At 49.0% G+C, this 16827-nt stretch overlaps 1 protein-coding gene across 1 annotated transcript; it reads left to right on the top strand.

Annotated features, from left to right (window-relative positions):
* Positions 1-3740: 3740 nt before the first annotated feature.
* Positions 3741-6160, top strand: LOC121838337 (RING finger protein 151-like). The gene is made up of 2 exons (XM_042294528.1): positions 3741-4060; positions 5477-6160. The coding sequence occupies exons 1-2, from the start codon at positions 3791-3793 to the stop codon at positions 6158-6160; spliced, it is 954 nt and encodes a 317-aa protein (XP_042150462.1). The 5' UTR covers positions 3741-3790.
* The last annotated feature ends 10667 nt before the right edge of the window (positions 6161-16827 follow it).

The following is a 16827-nucleotide window of genomic DNA, read 5'->3' as shown; positions in this document are numbered from 1 at the left end:
ATAACTTTTGATTAAGTTATCGGATCGGGCTGAAACTTTGGCATCTGGTTGTGACCTCTAGAGCAGCTACCTTCGGGCGGAGAATGAGCGTTCGGCGATGCCTAGTTTATATTTGCGGTAAAAAAGACCGTGTAAATTTTCTTTTGTGACACCCTGTAGTTTCCCGCCTTGGCCCCTGCGCGACGGCCAGGAGGCACCTGCAAGACTCCACCAGGAATCAGAAGGTGGCAGGAGAGACGCGAAAGGCTTGCTTGAAATGGAACTCGCTCAAATGGGGCAAAGTGTCTTCGAACCACCGTTCGTTCCTCTGGAAAGTCCACCGTTCTCGACTGATCACGGGCAGGTTGTCGGTCATGAGAGCGTCTATGGTGAAGGCATTGGCCTGCAGCTGATGATCGATGTCACTTCAAATTCTTGCCTGTGCGTCGGCATCCAGGCCCAACTGCCTCCCATCCGAAAGGCGTTGGGCTCTCCCAGGGATAAGGCACAGGATAAGGCGCACATGCCCGAATCACGCGCTTCCACTGTCCAACATCGCGGATATCACCCTCCAGCTCGTCCTCCACACACTCCATGATGTTTCGTTGTGGCGAGTGGCCAAGTGGGCTCGCGCACATCAGCTCGGAGCACGCGGAGCGAAAGATCGCGCTGCAAAACCCAGGAATCCTGGGTTCAATCCCTACTTCTGCTCGTTTCGATCTATACTTCGTTTCATCTTATGCTGTACCTCAGACAAGGCTAGAAGCGCGAGCTCATAGCGTTGGGGGCTTAACGCACGAGAGCTTGTGCCGCCGAGATGTGCCCTGAGCAAGGAGCTCGCACTTGTAGCCTTTCTCTCGGTACATTATAAGGTGAAACTAGGGTGCCTTCATGTGCGCTTTGCTTAGGGTGGAGACATATGGCCATTTTGTTCCCACTTTTACATTTATTTTTTGTTCAGACGCGCTTGAAAGAGCGTGTCCCTGCACGCGTCTGTGGCGCTGACTGTGCTATGTCGACATTTTGTTTTCGTAGATTTCTTTGCATTTTGCCCGTGAGGGCATGCTGTCGGCATCGGGTACTACAAAGGGCGGCATCACTCTAAACAGAAGGTCATTGAGGCACCCTATGTTAGGGTGCCTCAATGACCTTCTGTTCAAAGTGATGCCACCCTTTGTAGTACCCGATGCCGACAGCATGCGCACACGGGCAAAATACAAAGAAATCGACAAAAACAAAATGTCGCCATAGCACAGTCAGCGCCACAGACGCGCGCAGGGACACTCTCTTTCACGCGCTTCTGAACAAAAAATAAATGTAAAAGTGGTAACAAAATTGCCAGATGTCTCCACCCTAAGCAAAGCGCACATGAAGGCACCTTACCCTTGGTGAAACGGAGTATAGATGAGCATTGTACCGGCGTGCCGACGTGTATCACTGGCTTGTAATGGCTGATCGTAATGATCAAGTTGGATTTAAATTTAGATTAAAGCTCGTGACTCAGCGCAACAATGTGTGGTAAAGTGTTTCTAATAAGACGACGAAGTTATTTATGAAAAAATACCTATGCACTGTAATGTTTTGCGTGCCCATTACTTACCCATCGTCATTGCCATCATTATGGAGTGACACTAAGTTTTCCCGTGTAGCACCAGCACACTTCGAGTGTGTTTCGACGGGTTGAAGCGCACTCGTTTGTAGTGACACTAAACTAGCCCGTCTGACAGGGGTATAAACCTATCTTCCCTTCACCCTTTAGCAGAGACTATAAAGCTCCGCCTTCAGCGCGAGCTTTCTGCCCTTGCTAACACAAGTGTGAACGCGCAGCCACGCGCAACCAAAGCACTGCGGAAGTCAGCGAGCTCGCGCTGAAGGCGGAGTTTCAAGTCTCAGTTTAAGGGTGAATGAAGAATGTCTTGACAATGTTTTATCTAGATACTATTTTAGTTGCAACTAACCGACTTTCCCTGGACCAACTCAACCTAGGCATTACACAGATTGCTGTCAAGGTTTTCTACAATCTAGTGTCTTAAAAAAAATTCGATCGAATAGGCATCAGTCAGTTTAAAAAAGAAAACGACAAAAAATGACCTATCTTTAGTTCTCAAATAGCATCGGTGACAGCTGCCTCTTTTGCCTAACAATTTGATGCTAAAAATAAACGCATAAATATCTCCTTGTACGTAAGAAGCGTCAATATCAAAAAAGCGTTATTGTGCCTCAAAATTGTATATTTTTTTATGTGTCTTTTATGGAACCTGGACGTTCCGCGCCTGTTTTAATTGGTACGAGCGTCGTACCGGAGCGCTTTCGTGTATCTCTTCAGCGGGATGCATGTTAAACACTGCAGACTGGATGTCTTACTGCTCTGCCTACATTTATGATGTTAGCGGACACATGTGACGCCCTTCGGGGCAAACGGGCCTTCCCCAATGTGCCAGTTAACATTCACGCAACAACTTACTGCGAAAAAAAAGTGCTCCTTTTTTTTTCGCCGGCGAACTGCAGCCTGTACATCCTGAGGAGTACACTGACATTTTAAGAGCATGGTCTTCGAAAAAAAAAGGGTAACCTATTGAAGGTGGATAGCATCTGAGTGACATAGCTTTTAGCAGGCACGCTAGACACGAAGCAAAAGACGCACTAAAAATGATCGGAAGTAAAAAAAAGTAACAAAAAATACGAGCACGGTGGTAGACCCTAAAACTGGGGTAGAACAAAGTTACAGCACAAAGAAATACAAAAACCAAGTGAGAAAGACAGCGTCAATAACACGGCTCAAAAGTAGGGGAAAGAAAGATTTGCAGGCACAGTGCAATATTTGTGAGACCCAACAAAAAAAAATTAATCTTATGAAGCAAAAAAAAAAAATGGCGTTTCTATAATTGAGTCTTCATACTATTATCTGTTTAAAGGATTACTGAAGGAAGATACGAAAATGAAGGACGTAAATATTCTGAGACACAAAACTAAAACTGGGGATGATGGCCCTTATCTTTATTTGTACCTTTTCAGTGTCTGCTGGGTGCTTAGCTGAACTTTAAAAACTATGTGCATCGCTATCAAAGACACCGTCTTGATCGGGCAAGGAAGGCCTCTTTATGAAGCAGCATGTTACCTGTCGTGCCTCTCACATCAGTGTGCGATATTATGTTGAGTCATACGTCGCTATGCAATATGTTAAGCAATGTTAAGGACAAAGATGGGCCCGCTTGAGATTTAGATATAGTTTTTGAACCGGTTATTTTTGGCCATAAATAATGTTCAAACAGTAATTTCTTTACACTATGCCAAAATATTTTTGTATCAAATGCCTATAATATTTCTCAGAATACTATCAAGTAGTGGTACTAAAAAAACGTTTTTTCTTAGGGGGATGGAGGTAGGGGAAGGAGTTCATGGCAGCCCTAGACTCACAGTATGTGGGTGGGGGCTGGATATATGTATTTCTAAGCCAGTTGTGAATAAAACCTACGAACGTGCGCACAGTTTTGCTTTATTAATCAGGAAGTCCGGGGTAAAGATCCATTCCGTCATGTAAGTCACCCGTTCATCATGCACTTCTCTCGTGTTGTCTAAAGGCCCTTGCAGCCCCCCCCCCCCCCGCCCCCATTTTAGGTTATTTATATACTTACCGCATTTTGGGGGTCCAGGCACGAGCTGTATGTCGGTGGCGTCCGCATCATTTATCCGCGCTGCTCTCCTGTTTGGTGTGTAGGCGGTATTGGTTCTAAGATCAAGGGCCCTCCATTCTGCAGGTTTCTTCTGGTCGTCGGGCGATATCCTGACTGGATACCTTGACCCTTTGAAGATGAGACCCACCTTCATATCCGGATTTTCCGACACTCTGGATTGGAGGCCCCTGTACTTCCAAGAGTCCTCCGTTGCGAACATTGTATGCTCCCTGTGTGGCCTGGTTTCGAGAAATGTTGTCAGATTGCGCTGTGAGCACACACTCTGCTCGGAATGTCACGAGGAGTCCCAGAGGCGAGGGAGCACTTGTCTACTGGATGAAGAATCCTTCGCCGACGATAACATTCTTCACCTTGATATCTCGGGAGGTTACATCCTGAACCATACGGTAAGTGAATCTAAATAAATGAGGCGGTATAGATTTTATATATATTGTTGGAGCGTTACAAGCTCTTCAACACTTGAATACTTTTTCTCGTTCTTTATAGCCAGGACTCTGTGTTTTCGGAGTTGACTTATCGTGAAATTTGGAGGGTGTCTTTCGGACTTTCTTTATTGCCAAATGTTCGGAATTTATGGGAGATTATTTTTGTGTGATTCCCAATTTTCTGAAGTACGTAGTATAACGTAGCATATTTGCTCTGTTGCTAAATTTTAAAAATTGAAAATAAAAATATATATGACTTGCGGGTATAACTCTGCCCTAGATTTATAAAAACGCACGTGTACCGCGTGACATTGGCACCGCTGCCATTAGCAGTCCTACCGTAAAATCATGAGAAATAGCCCACCTATAATTGAGATAAAGTTGGGAGTAAATAAGGAGTGGGCTAACTTTCGGTGTGCAATCAAGAAACGTTTAAGAAATTTTGTAAGTATATAATATGTTTCTGTCAGACTTGTTATCGCGGCAAGGGGGTATGAAGCAAAGATTACTGTACTTCCCAGTCAGCAATATCATATGAAGATAAATGGACTCCTTGACGCAGTCGTTAAAAAGCTTGTTTTCTCTTCATCCTTTTCTACCGCTTTTCCCTGGGGCTGCGGTGGGTGGAGTGGTGAAATAGAAGCCTCAGCTGTCCCTCTTATGAAATCTAAAGACTTGTTCACAAAGTTGCGTCGAGTGCGTTGTGCTGCGTTGCGCCGTGCAGCACAGCGCTACTCGATTTGATCGTCGTAAATTTCGCCGTAGCAGCAGCTCAACGCCAAAAGCCTTAAAAAGACGCAAATGGTGGCGGTCGCACTCAGACGCAAATGTGTGGATGGGCCTTAAGAGTTTATGACTTTCACGATTATCAAATCACAACTCTTCCTTTAAGAAGTTGAATCTGTAAACCAAAGCAGTGGTTTCTGTCGTGGCCCAGAATTACAATGTCCGTCGCCTCTCCTGATGACCGCTGAATATGTGCTGTGGCCAAACTTTCTCGTAGAAAACTGAACTTTTTTTTTTGTTGTTTGCCATGGTTTTTTTTTAATTTTTTGAATAAATTTGAATTCAAGAAAGTTTTACCGGCGAGTTTTTTTTTGTTTTTGGATTTTTTTGAATTTATTCGAAAAGACGCCACCCTTTCTCTTGCCCACTCATATATAATTTAAAAAAATGCATGTTAAACATTTATTTATTTAAAAAAATGTTTACATATATTTTTCTAATCGTTTCAAATAATCAATGTGAACAACTCACATGTTTTCGTAGATTTGCCTCCGGTCTCCAACTCGGATATTAGCTTCTTGTGCCGTCTTTTGGTTTTCAGGTTATAATTATATAAGGGCTGAACATTTCTTTCGTTTTCTTTTTTCACAGGTAGCCTGCGTCAATGCACCCAATGGTTGCGACTTCATAGGTCAAGCTTCTAGGCTCGTGGATCACTACAAGCAGTGCTCGTTTCACGTCGTGCCTTGCCCCAGGTGCGAATCATCAGTGCTAAGGACTGAGATCGTGGGTCACTGTAAAGACGGTTGCAGTTCTGCGTCCACTACACCCGTGCCCATTCCGTATTATATGAACGTGAATTATGATAACTTAGAAATTACAAGCAGTGAACGGAAAAGAGAGATGCTCAAAATATCCGAGGATCTCTCTCGTCTTCAGACTAGCCTCAACCAGTGGCTTGAGGAAGTCCGAACGTTGGAGAAAAACACAAACAAGGAACTGAAGGATGCAATGCTAAAGGTCTCTGACCATCTCTCCGGTCTGAACACCTGTGCGGAGCGGTGCCGGGAAGATGCGAGGGAAGCAGCCAGAAACAGCAAAGAGCAGTCGGAAGCTCAATCGTCGAGACTTTCCGAGCAGTTGGTCAGAATCGAAACTCAAGGTTTCGCTGCAGTCAAGAAAGAACTGAAACTTGCCATTGAAGACACAGTGAAGACGCACATGGCTCAGGAGTTACGTGTACAATACGAAAAACTTACGAAGAGTATATCCAATTGTGTGCTTGCATATTGCGGAATGTCACTGGTACATAAAAAGAATTTCACTGGTACTTGAAAGGCTGGGAAGACTTAAAAAAAAGTGCATTAGACACAGGGTTTGTGGTCACTGACAGCCCCTTACAGTATGTATGTGGATATAATGTGTGCATCCGTATTCGGTTGGACGGATTACTGGGGCAGACGTGTTTAGGGTTGTATATATGCATCCATCCAGGTGTCAACGATTCAAAGCTGGAATGGCCCTTCAGGAAGACTTACACGCTCGGCGTCATTCATCCCCGCTACAAAGCAAAAAGTAAGATTGATAAAATCGTTGCAAGCAGATATTGGTACAACCCGAGCTGCCAGATGCCAAAACAAGACGGTAATGTTGGCTTAGGAACTACGATCTTGAGTACCTTTAACGGGCTCGAACGGGAAGGGTCTGTTATTGGCGATTCGCTGCACTGCTTTCTCCAAGTTGAGCCGTAATGTTCTTTTCCGGTAGGTTAATAATTTATTATCGAGAGGAGCAAAAAATGTTCTGCTGCCTGGAAAAAAACGCTTACCTGATCCAAATAAACATAAAACGGATGGAACTACTCATTCTCCTCGTTCTTCAAAAAAAAAAAAAAAAAACGCGTCCCGAGTACGCGACACGCCCCTTTCAGTGTATTTTCCTGGAGGAAACAGGAATTCCTTTTGTGCGCACTGTAACTAGCACTGATAATCTCATTGCAGCTACGAGTATAACATAAAATATAGGACTTCTCTTCACGACAGGCTGCCACAGTAAGCCGGCATCCAAACGAAGCCGCAGCGTGTATAATATTGCATATTGTATATTAACAAAAAACTCCGCTCAATTGTAGATATTTTTTTTTCTAAATATGCACTTTCCTTAGTGAGGGCGACGAATGCCGCAACTGCCATAATAGGATGTAACTCTCTCTAAATCTGTATTAAACTTGTCAAAAATCTACGACATGCACCAATTCAACAGATTCTGCTACTTTGGCGGGCAACAAGCCTCGCATCGAACACTGCGCTGCCTACGTCACATATATTACGAAATTCGTTGTTTTTTTGTTTTATGCTGAGCTCGGTATTTCATTAAAAGGAACATTTGCGAGTGCGCGGGTGGCGGATATGCCCCTCTAGCCGTCTGCTACGTAGATTCCGATGTAGCGCGTGAGTCTCTCCTCTCTCTAGATAACATTGTTCAAGGCAGGGGTCGGCAAACGTTTGCAGTGGCGGGCCGAGGCGTCACGAAACCGACACGGAGTGAGCTGGAAGGGAAGTCGCAAGAGTGAAAGGGGAAGGGGGAGGCAAACCAGTAAAGAAAAAGATACAAAAAACACTGGCCCGAATTCGCATTAAGGACTGTCCCAAGAATTCTGATGAACCCGCAGAGCTCGACCCAATGAACGCTGCATTCTTGATTGAGCAGTGACCCCTTCGGTAGCTATATAAACGCGAATAGAATTCTCGAAACTTTCCAGAACGCGCACAGGCGGTCTCGTTGCGCGCTCATGTCGCGGCGCTCTCGTGTTGTGCGCTCTTGAGTTAAACAGCAATGTAAAACACGTGGAAAAAAGGTTAGTATGTATCTGTCCAATAGACAATTGCAAGCACGGCGCCCGACTAGTGTCCGTGCGTGCGTGCATCTGCAGAGTGCGCGTGAACAAAGCTTTTGGCAAGCTTGCAATTGCACCCACTTGCCCGCACGAGCAGAGGCATGGCGGTCCCCAGATGCCCCGTTTGCAGAAGCCAATAGGCGCTTTTAGAAAGCTGTGCACGGGCATAGCCATAACCGTCTTTCACTTCGTCGTTACCACAACAGGATAGGCTATTTCTCTTTTATATTCAACTGTGTCCTACTGCCCAGCATTGGTCTCCCTGGAGGCTTCTCTACGTCGTTTTTACTGGCTCCGTATAGACAAACGACGATAAGCAATGGCGGCTGTAATCTTGCGCGTGTTTAAAGCGTCTGTACTTAAACGATTCTTTCTAACAGAGCAGGTGCATGTCGGCGGTGAATGATGATTAGTCCATTATACTCGTACTTCGTTTCAGCTTAAGATCCGATGCGACCGACGCGACGTGCTAATGGGACCAATGAATCGAGCTCAAAAGTACAGGTCACCCTAAAAGTTTCTGTTCATAGTTGACTCAGCGATGGTAGAACACGTTCAGAGATATGACGTGGTGCTCTTTTGGCGCTCTCTGATTGGTTCCATCAGCTCGTAGCTTCGGAAGCGTCTGGACTTAGGGTGAAACGAGGTGTAGTCCGCAGCCAACCGTCGACGCACGCAGCCGATTCCCGACGATTCCCGACGATTCCCGACGCAGTAAGGGGTAGCGGAGCCGGCGTATGGCGTCAGTGCTACAGACAAAAGTAAATTGATAGATCAAAGAGCGCGATAAACCTCCTCTCTTTCCGATTACTTTAGTTTCCATAGGAGCGGCTTCTAAGAACCCAAGTGTGCTTAGAATTCAGGCCCTTACATTCACCCACAAAAGAAGCAGAACTCACTAAAACTTCCCATTAAGACATTTTCGTGACAGACACTACACCAAGAAATGTAAACTTGTATCAATAATTCCGATAAACCGAAAGACCAGAAAAGTGTGTGGTCTATGGAGCGCCTTCGAAACCACCCAAAGCTCTCCACAATCAAGCATCGCAAATCGCAACGAGCGCATAATACACGCATGACAATTTTTTTATTCCCCTGGTTTCTAAGAACGATCAAGGCAAGCCTGATTTTTTTGTTTGCAAAACAAAAACATGTAGCGGCAAAAAAGAAGAAAAAAGAAAAACGAACAGACGTAAGTAACGAGGCGGAGAAATATCAGAAGTATCAATCGAATCATCCAACTTTTTTTGTTGTTGTCAGATAATTGTCTCAAACAAAACTACAGGAAGGGTGGCAGGGCATCATCACCCAAAAGATATCGACCGCTTTGAGTGTTTTTCACTTCGCATTGAGGCGCGGTATGCGTCAGTCTTATCTCAATTCCTGGCTTTGCAGGTCCCCCGATCTCACGTATATGGTACGTCTGTAGACGCATACGGCATTCCAATTATTTTATGTTTTTAACAAAGTGTTCGCGTGTAACTATTTTAATCTGCGGTGTATGAGTCGCGCACAGTTGTAAAAGCGGCTCCTCTTTGTATGATCAGCAGAGTCGCTTCAGCCGCGGACTTATGCTGCAACGCTTCGAAGCGCCTTCGGACCGCCAAAAGAGCAGGCCCTTGGTGGGGGCTCTGCCGTTCCTATTTTGTTGTTAACGTTGACAAAGCCTACACCTTGCACAGATAAATGCCGTACTTACAACCACGAAAGAAAAACGTATGATTTGTACGGTTGTATACAACGCAGGGACCAAATTCAGAGAAAAAAAAAGGAGTCTTATACACCTGACATAACGGTCCACCTATGCGAACATTGCAAAAACCGGTAGATTTCGATCACTACATGAGATACGTCCTGAGGAAACACGTAAACATGTACGAATTAAACGCTTTTCCTGAGAACTTGCCACATTGTGGCAACAAATATCGGCTAACGTTTTGTCGCCTGATGTTTCCCAATAGTAGAGCCACATTCTGCCTCACAGCATGGCGAACTCGGAAACAATGTCCATACTAGCAAAACTTGTTGTTGGGCGAGTTGGCTTGTGAAACTGAGTATACATGTATGCGCGAAACGAGGGCGAACAGAAATGTGCTCGTCCTTGTCCCCGCCTTCGTGTTCGTCCTTTGTGTTCGAGCATACAAGGTTACTCATTACCCTGTTGGTTGGTTAGTTCCATACGGGGGGTTTTCTCCAGTAGATTCAAATTGGCAAGCATGTGAAACACGATTAACCAAAAAAAAAAAAAGCCATAACAACTTGCGAAAAAAAAACACCACGCTTTTTTGGGCTTGCTGGACAGAAAAGTTGTACTCCATCGGCCTCGAATGCGGAGCTGAGTACATAGGGGAAACCGGCCGATGTACAAATTACCGCTTACGTGAACACACAAATGAAGCTACTTCAAGAACTGATAACCCCATTCATCCGATCGCGGTTCATGCCAACGAATGCCTTGGATGCGCGCCCGACTTCGCGGGAACCAAGACAAAGGGGGGGGCCCCGCAATCGCTATGGACGTGAGATAATCGAAACCTGTCTCAGCGATAACGCAGAAAACGTTTCATCGGCTTCAGTAAGCTTATCAAGATGGGATATAAAATTCATCAGGCTTAAAATTGAAAAAAATAAAAAGAGTCTTGCTTTGAATGGTTTATTCAGCCTTGATGTTGGTATTCCTCTACGGGTGATCATTCTTTTAGCCGTGGATGATAAATTTAGCCAGTGCAGTACAACCGCTAACCTGAGGTTTTTAACGTGCATCACGCAGTAGTGATTACACGAACGCGTGCCAATACAAAACCCAATTTGAAAAGTATCGCAACTCCCCGTAAAAACTAGATCGTTACTGTAGTTCCTCCCGTGCCTCCTGGCTTCCTCCTCCCCCTTTCCATCCCCCAGTTTTCCTTCCCCCTATCAGCTTATCTTTGTTGGAATTTCGTTTCAGGGTGCAATTTTCGGGCCCAAAATAAACGTTGGGCTCAATGAAAAAACGTGTTTGTCCCGTGCTTGTCCTCCGTGTTTTATTCTTTCTATATTAAGTGCTAATTTTCTACTCACTCGCTTTTACCACTCCTAAAATATTTGCATTCTCAAACACGGGAGCCCACCCACACCTGCTGCAGTGGACTGCTAAATGGCCGGACGGATTCGAACGAAGAGAGTTGCAGTGCTCCCTCAGTCTGTCATTAATGCATCGTCCCGTTTGGCCCACACAGGCCTAACCACAAGACCAGCGGAATGCAGTACGCAACGCCCAAACGGCAGTGGACGAAACGATTTACATGAGGGAAGAACAATTATTTTTATCGAGTGAAAGAGTGTAGTGATAATTTTTTTTAAATTCCATTATTTTCCAGTTACTAGGCCCAGTTACTGGCATTGGCATTCCCCAGATCTCCGTCCTCTCACCAATCCTTCATCAATGTTGTAGCCGACGTTTCCTCATGTCAAGCAATTAGTGCTGTTTTTACGATATATTTCAAGCGAGTACAATGGCGCCTCTTAAATTCAGGAAATCTATGCCGCACTACTTCAGACCGCACTTCGGCGCACAGGGCAGCCTGCTCCTCATCCACCACGAGGTGTTGGCCAACTCGCCAAAGTGCGACCCAAGAGTCATAATGGCCGTCGACTTCAAGGGAACTTTCGACGCGTCTACTCAGCTTCGAAACGAAGCACTAGCACTCGCATTTTGCTCTCCACTGTGCTAACACAAGGTATTGTTATTCCCAGGGTGGCCTCAGTCGTGTGAATGGCCACAGACGTCCTGTTTATGTTTTGAAACGAGATCATTAGCAGTTAGAGTTAGCTGCACACAGTGCTGACAGACATTATTGTTATTCTCAGAGTGGCCTCGGTCGTGTGGATGGCCACCGACGTCCAGTTTATGCTTCGAAACACGTCATTGGCAGTTAGAGTTAGCTGCCAGCAGCGCTGATGCACGTTATTGTTATTCTCAGAGTGGCCTCGGTCGTGTGAATGGCAACTGACGTCCAGTTTATGCTTCGAAACAGGTCATTGGCAGTTGGAGTTAGCTGCCCGCAGCGCTAATGCTCGTTATTGTTATTCTCAGAGGGGCCTCGGCCATGTGAATGGCCACCGACGTCCAGTTTATACTTCAAAGCAGGTCATCGGCAGTTAGAGTTAGCTGCCCGCAGCGCTGATGCACGTTATTGTTATTCTCAGAGTGGCCTCGGACGTGTGGATGGCCACTAACGCCCAGTTTATGCTTCAAAACAGGTCATTGGCAGTTAGAGTTAGCTGCCCGCAGCGCTGATGCACGTTATTGTTATTCTCAGAGTGGCCTCGGACGTGTGGATGGCCACTGACGTCCAGTTTATGCTTCGAAACCGGTCACTGGCAGTTAGAGTTAGGTGCCCGCAGCGCTGATGCACGTTATTGTTATTCTCAGAGTGGCCTCAGTCGTGTGGATGGCCACTGACGTCCAGTTTATGCTTCGAAACAGGTCATTAGCAGTTAGAGTTAGCTGCCCGCAGCGCTGATGCACGTTATTGTTATTCTCAGAGTGGCCTCGGTCGTGTGGATGGCCACTGACGTCCAGTTTATGCTTCGAAACAGGTCATTGGCAGTTAGAGTTAGCTCCCCGCAGCGCTGATGCACGTTATTGTTATTCTCAGAGTAGCCTCGGTCATGTGAATGGCCACTGACGTCCAGTTTATGCTTCGAAACAGGTCATTGGCATTAAGAGTTAGCTTCCCAATGTGCTGACTCACATTATTGTTGTTTTCAGAGGGGCCTCGGTCATGTGAATGACCATAGGCGTTCCCTTTAGACTTAGAAACAGAGTACTGGTACTGCGATTTCGCTCTCCACTGTGCTAACACACGGCTTTGTTATTCCCAGAAGCCTCAGTCATGTAAATGGCCACAGACGTCCCATTTATGCTTCAAAGCAGAGCACTGGCAGTGATATGTTGTGTCGTTTTTCTTAGACAAAAAAGAGCTTATTTGCAATCAAAATTCCATTTGCTGCGTAGCAAAGATCTTTAGACAGCGGGAAGGGTCAATATGGCATCTGATGTCTTTGCCGTAGATAAGCTGCAAACTTTTGTTTTCGTGAAGTTAAAATCTATACTGGTGATTTATGGCACAGTGCAATGTATAGACCAGCTTAGACATTATCGCAACAAAAATAAAAAGTTTGTCTGGTGGCTGCATATCAAAATGCTATTCGGCAACGAGCAGAGAAGCATGACAACATGAGACACGGGAGATTAGTGGTGGTCAAGAACAACAATCCGATCTTAAAGCAAATAAGTGGTCCTTAAAAGGACCGTTTTGTGTTCCGAGATGTTCCACGCTTTCTCTATAATAGTGGCCTTAAGCTTCGTCAAGGGGCTCGACACCAGACAGGTCACTCTCGGATGGGGTGTCCTCTCCATCCAGCTGGATGACGATGGGCTGGATGTGGGCACTTGTGGCACCGCCTCGTCGGAACGTTGCTTCAATGTCAATAACGTGCCTGACAGCATTAATCCAGTTGTCAGTGGTGACCTTGTCAACTTCTTCGATTGAGGAGTCTCCCCACGTCGACAATCTTGAACGTCGTGTTTCGGGCAGCAACGCCGTTCTTGATCTGCGCCCATATCAGTTCAATGGGGTTGAACTCGCAGTGATACGGTGGGAGCCTGACCACAGTGCAGCAAGCTGTCTCGGCAGCAGTGTCCACACGATACTTTAGGTGCTGTGGCTTCACCAAGGCCACAATGTCGAGCAGCTGCTTCTTCACCATCTTGGGGTCCCATGAAATTTTCTTAGACGTCAGCCACTGTCGGATGTCGTCCTTCCGGGAACTCGTCGTCGGCACTGCTTCCAACCGCCGTGAATGGTAAGAAGCGTTGTCCATGACGATAACGCTTCCTGTCGGCAGTTTGTCGAGGACACCGTCGAACCACTTCTCGAAGCGGGTGCCATCCATCTCCTCGTGGTAATCACCGGTTTTTTGTCCACGGAACACGTCCAGGCAGCCGTCGACGAAGCCTTCATCGCTGCCGATGTGGGTGACAATAAGACGCTGGCCCTTCCCCGATGGCTGCTTGAGGCCAGTCGAGAGACCACGCATGAAGGCGTCGTGAGACGAGGCCACTGTCGTGTCTACCCACCCCTTTGAGACAGTGTGCCCTGCCGTCACCCACGTCTCGTCCAAGTAGAAGATCTTCCGACCATCTTGTCGGTGACGTGCGATCTCATGCAGGTACTTCTGCTGCCAGGCGACTATGTCCTCTCGTTCAATCAACCGGGAGTTTCGTTCCCTCTTGTCATGCTCGAATCCGATGTCGTGGAGAAGGCGACGCACAGTCCAAGCCTTCAACGAGGGAAGTTCAGTGCTCGCGCAGAATTCGGCCGTTATCTTCTTGACCGTGGGGACCTCGTTCCGTCGAAAGAAACGGTGGACGCACGATCTTACCCCCCATTCACACTGGAAGCGGATCCGCGTTCGTGAAGCGGTTGCGAAAGCGGTTGTATAAAGATCCAGTGCAATTGCACGCGCATTTGATGTCATCGTGTGCGCGTGCAATTGTACTGAATCCTTATACAACCGCGTTCGCAACCGCTTTGCGAACGCGGATCCGCTTCCAGTGTGAATGAGCCCTTAGCGCGCACAACGTGAACTCGCCGTATCTGACTTTGCGCCGCCTCTTGCCTTCACTTGCTGGGCGCTTCCGAGAAGGTGTCACAACTTGTCCCTCGGTTTCTTTCGCCTGCTTCCTAATCTCGAGGACGGTGCGTACACCAACGCCAAGCAGCTTGCTGACTTTGATGCAGGACTCCTCCACAGTGAGGCCGGGCTGGCCGGGCTTGGCGGGCGGTTCGTGTCGCACCTGAACGTACGCTTTTATTATCAGCTGCCGTGCAGCTCGGTTGAGGACATCGCCGCTCTTATGCTTCTTGTAGAGGCGCCTTGGCGTAGGCGGCGAGGCTGCACCAGACTCTCTTGACGAAGAAGAATCGGAGGAATCGCATTCCGCTGTCTCCACGTTGGGATTCTGTAATAAGTTAGTGGCGCCCCCCTCCAGTCCGCCCGTCCGCGGCCGCCTGGCTCGGCGGGCAACATTGTTCACCTCACCAATAAACACCGTTGAGCACACGCTGCTCCGGTCAGACATCGTCCACCCTCACAACCAGGCTGCGTGTCGTCTCTCCTCGGCGGGTGCTTCGGCCCCCTTCGTCCACGTTCGAGGAAGACCGTGACACTGGCGACGAGGATCCGTGGCACTGGAGGCCACCAACGTGCACGGTTCGGCCCACGCCGCCGAGAGAGTCGCAACACCGCCCCCCGCTCCTGTCGCCATGCCGCTGTACGGGAGGCTCGAGCCGTTCGAGGGAGATGGGTCCGCCTGGCCGGTCTACGAAGAACTAGTCCACGTGTTCTTCCGGGCGAACGACACGCCGGAGGCGAAACAACGGGACATCTTCCTGGCCAGCTGCGGGACCCGAGTCTTCAGCCTCCTGCTCGACCTCCTCAAGCCGGCCACGCCGCACGTCAAAACGCTGGGTGAGCTGCTCGCCACGTTGCGCTCGCACTTCAGCCCGGCGCCGTCCACGCTTATGGAGCGGTTCCGCTTCAACAACCGGAGCCGCCAGGACGGGGAGACCCTCGTTCAGTTCGTCGCTGCGCTACGAGGGTTAGCGAGCACCAGCGCCTTCGGCGACCAGTTGGACTCGCTACTCCGGGACCGGTTCGTCTGCGGCATCAACAACCCTGCCATGCAGACGCGACTCCTGGAGCTCCCCGACCCCTCGCTGGACGACGCGGTGAAGGCAGCGCTGGCGATGGAAGCAGCAGCGAAGAACGCCAGCGAGATTGCGCGTGCGGCCGGCTCACCGTCGACGGAAGCGGCGGTGAACAAGATGGCGGCAAGGAGCGGTGCCTGCAGCCGCTGCGGTGCTGCCCACTCCCCCTCACAGTGCCAGTTCGTCCAAGCACAGTGTTTCACGTGCGGGAGAACTGGGCACCTCGCACGTGTCTGCCGAGGAGGGAGGACGAGTGGCGGCCAGCAGCAGCGGCGGCAGCCTGGTTCAAGCCCGGGTTCCAGCCAAGCCCGCGGCCAGGGTGGCCGTCGCAAGAAAACGCGGCGGGGACGAGCGGCACCAGGCCCGGGTCCGTCTTCAGCCAGGGTCCACGTCGTGGCCGAGGACCCGCAGATTTTCGACGTGTGGCAGACGAGTAAGCCTCCATCGTCCGTGCCACCTTACTTGGTGTCCGTCGAAATCTGCGGCCACCCCATCACCATGGAGTTGGACACAGGGGCCAGCGTGTCGGTCATGCCCGGGAAGCTGTTCAAGCGGAGCTTCCCCGGCGTGTCCATCGAGGCGTCTGACGTCATGCTGCGCAGCTACTCCGGGCAGCTTTCCCAGGTCCAGGGTCGGGCCCAAGTCAGCGTTCGCCTTGGCGACAGGGAGGCAATCCTTTCCCTTTACTTAACCAAGGGGTCGTCGCCGACGCTGCTGGGCCGGAACTGGATTCACTCGCTGGGTGTTCGGCTGCCGGAGTACCAAGAAGCTGCGCTGCACGTGGTGAAGGACGTCCCGAGCCTCCTGACCGACTTCCAGTCCCTGTTCCAGCCGGGGGTGGGCACCTTTGCCGGCACGACGGTCGGCATCTACGTTCCCGAGGGAGCCCGGCCTCGGTTCTTCAAGCCGCGCCCGCTGCCGTTTGCCCTGAAGGACGGGGTCACCCAGGGGCTGCAACGGCTGCAGCGAGAGGGGATCCTGGTGCCCGTCAAGTCTTCTGAGTGGGCTGCACCAATCGTTCCAGTCCTCAAGCGAGACGGCCGCGTCAGGATCTGCGGGGACTTCAAGGTCACCATCAACCCCGTCGCTACCGTCGAAAAGTACCCGCTGCCTCGGGTAGAAGATCTCTGGTCAGCTCTGTCCGGGGGACAGAAGTTCACTAAGCTCGACATCCGAGAGGCCTACCAGCAGCTGGTGCTCCAGGATGCCGCCCGGAAGTATGTCACCATTTCGACTACCATGGGACTCTTCCAGTACACGCGCCTACCGTTCGGCGTGGCCTCAGCCCCAGCCATCTTCCAGAGAGAGATGGACAACCTCTTCAGGGGCATGAGGCACGTGGCGGT

The sequence above is a fragment of the Ixodes scapularis genome, unplaced genomic scaffold (assembly GCF_016920785.2).
Source record: "Ixodes scapularis isolate PalLabHiFi unplaced genomic scaffold, ASM1692078v2 PGA_scaffold6__148_contigs__length_123643588, whole genome shotgun sequence".
Classification (NCBI taxonomy): domain Eukaryota; kingdom Metazoa; phylum Arthropoda; class Arachnida; order Ixodida; family Ixodidae; genus Ixodes; species Ixodes scapularis.
This window is presented reverse-complemented; position numbering and strand designations above follow the sequence as displayed.

Bases quoted from the DNA above. Each gene is read 5' to 3' on its own strand.
- LOC121838337 (XM_042294528.1), top strand. From the start codon at position 3,791: ATGAGACCCACCTTCATATCCGGATTTTCCGACACTCTGGATTGGAGG. The intron at 4,061-5,476 runs GTAAGTGAATCT...CTTTTTTCACAG, and splicing joins GTTACATCCTGAACCATACG to GTAGCCTGCGTCAATGCACC.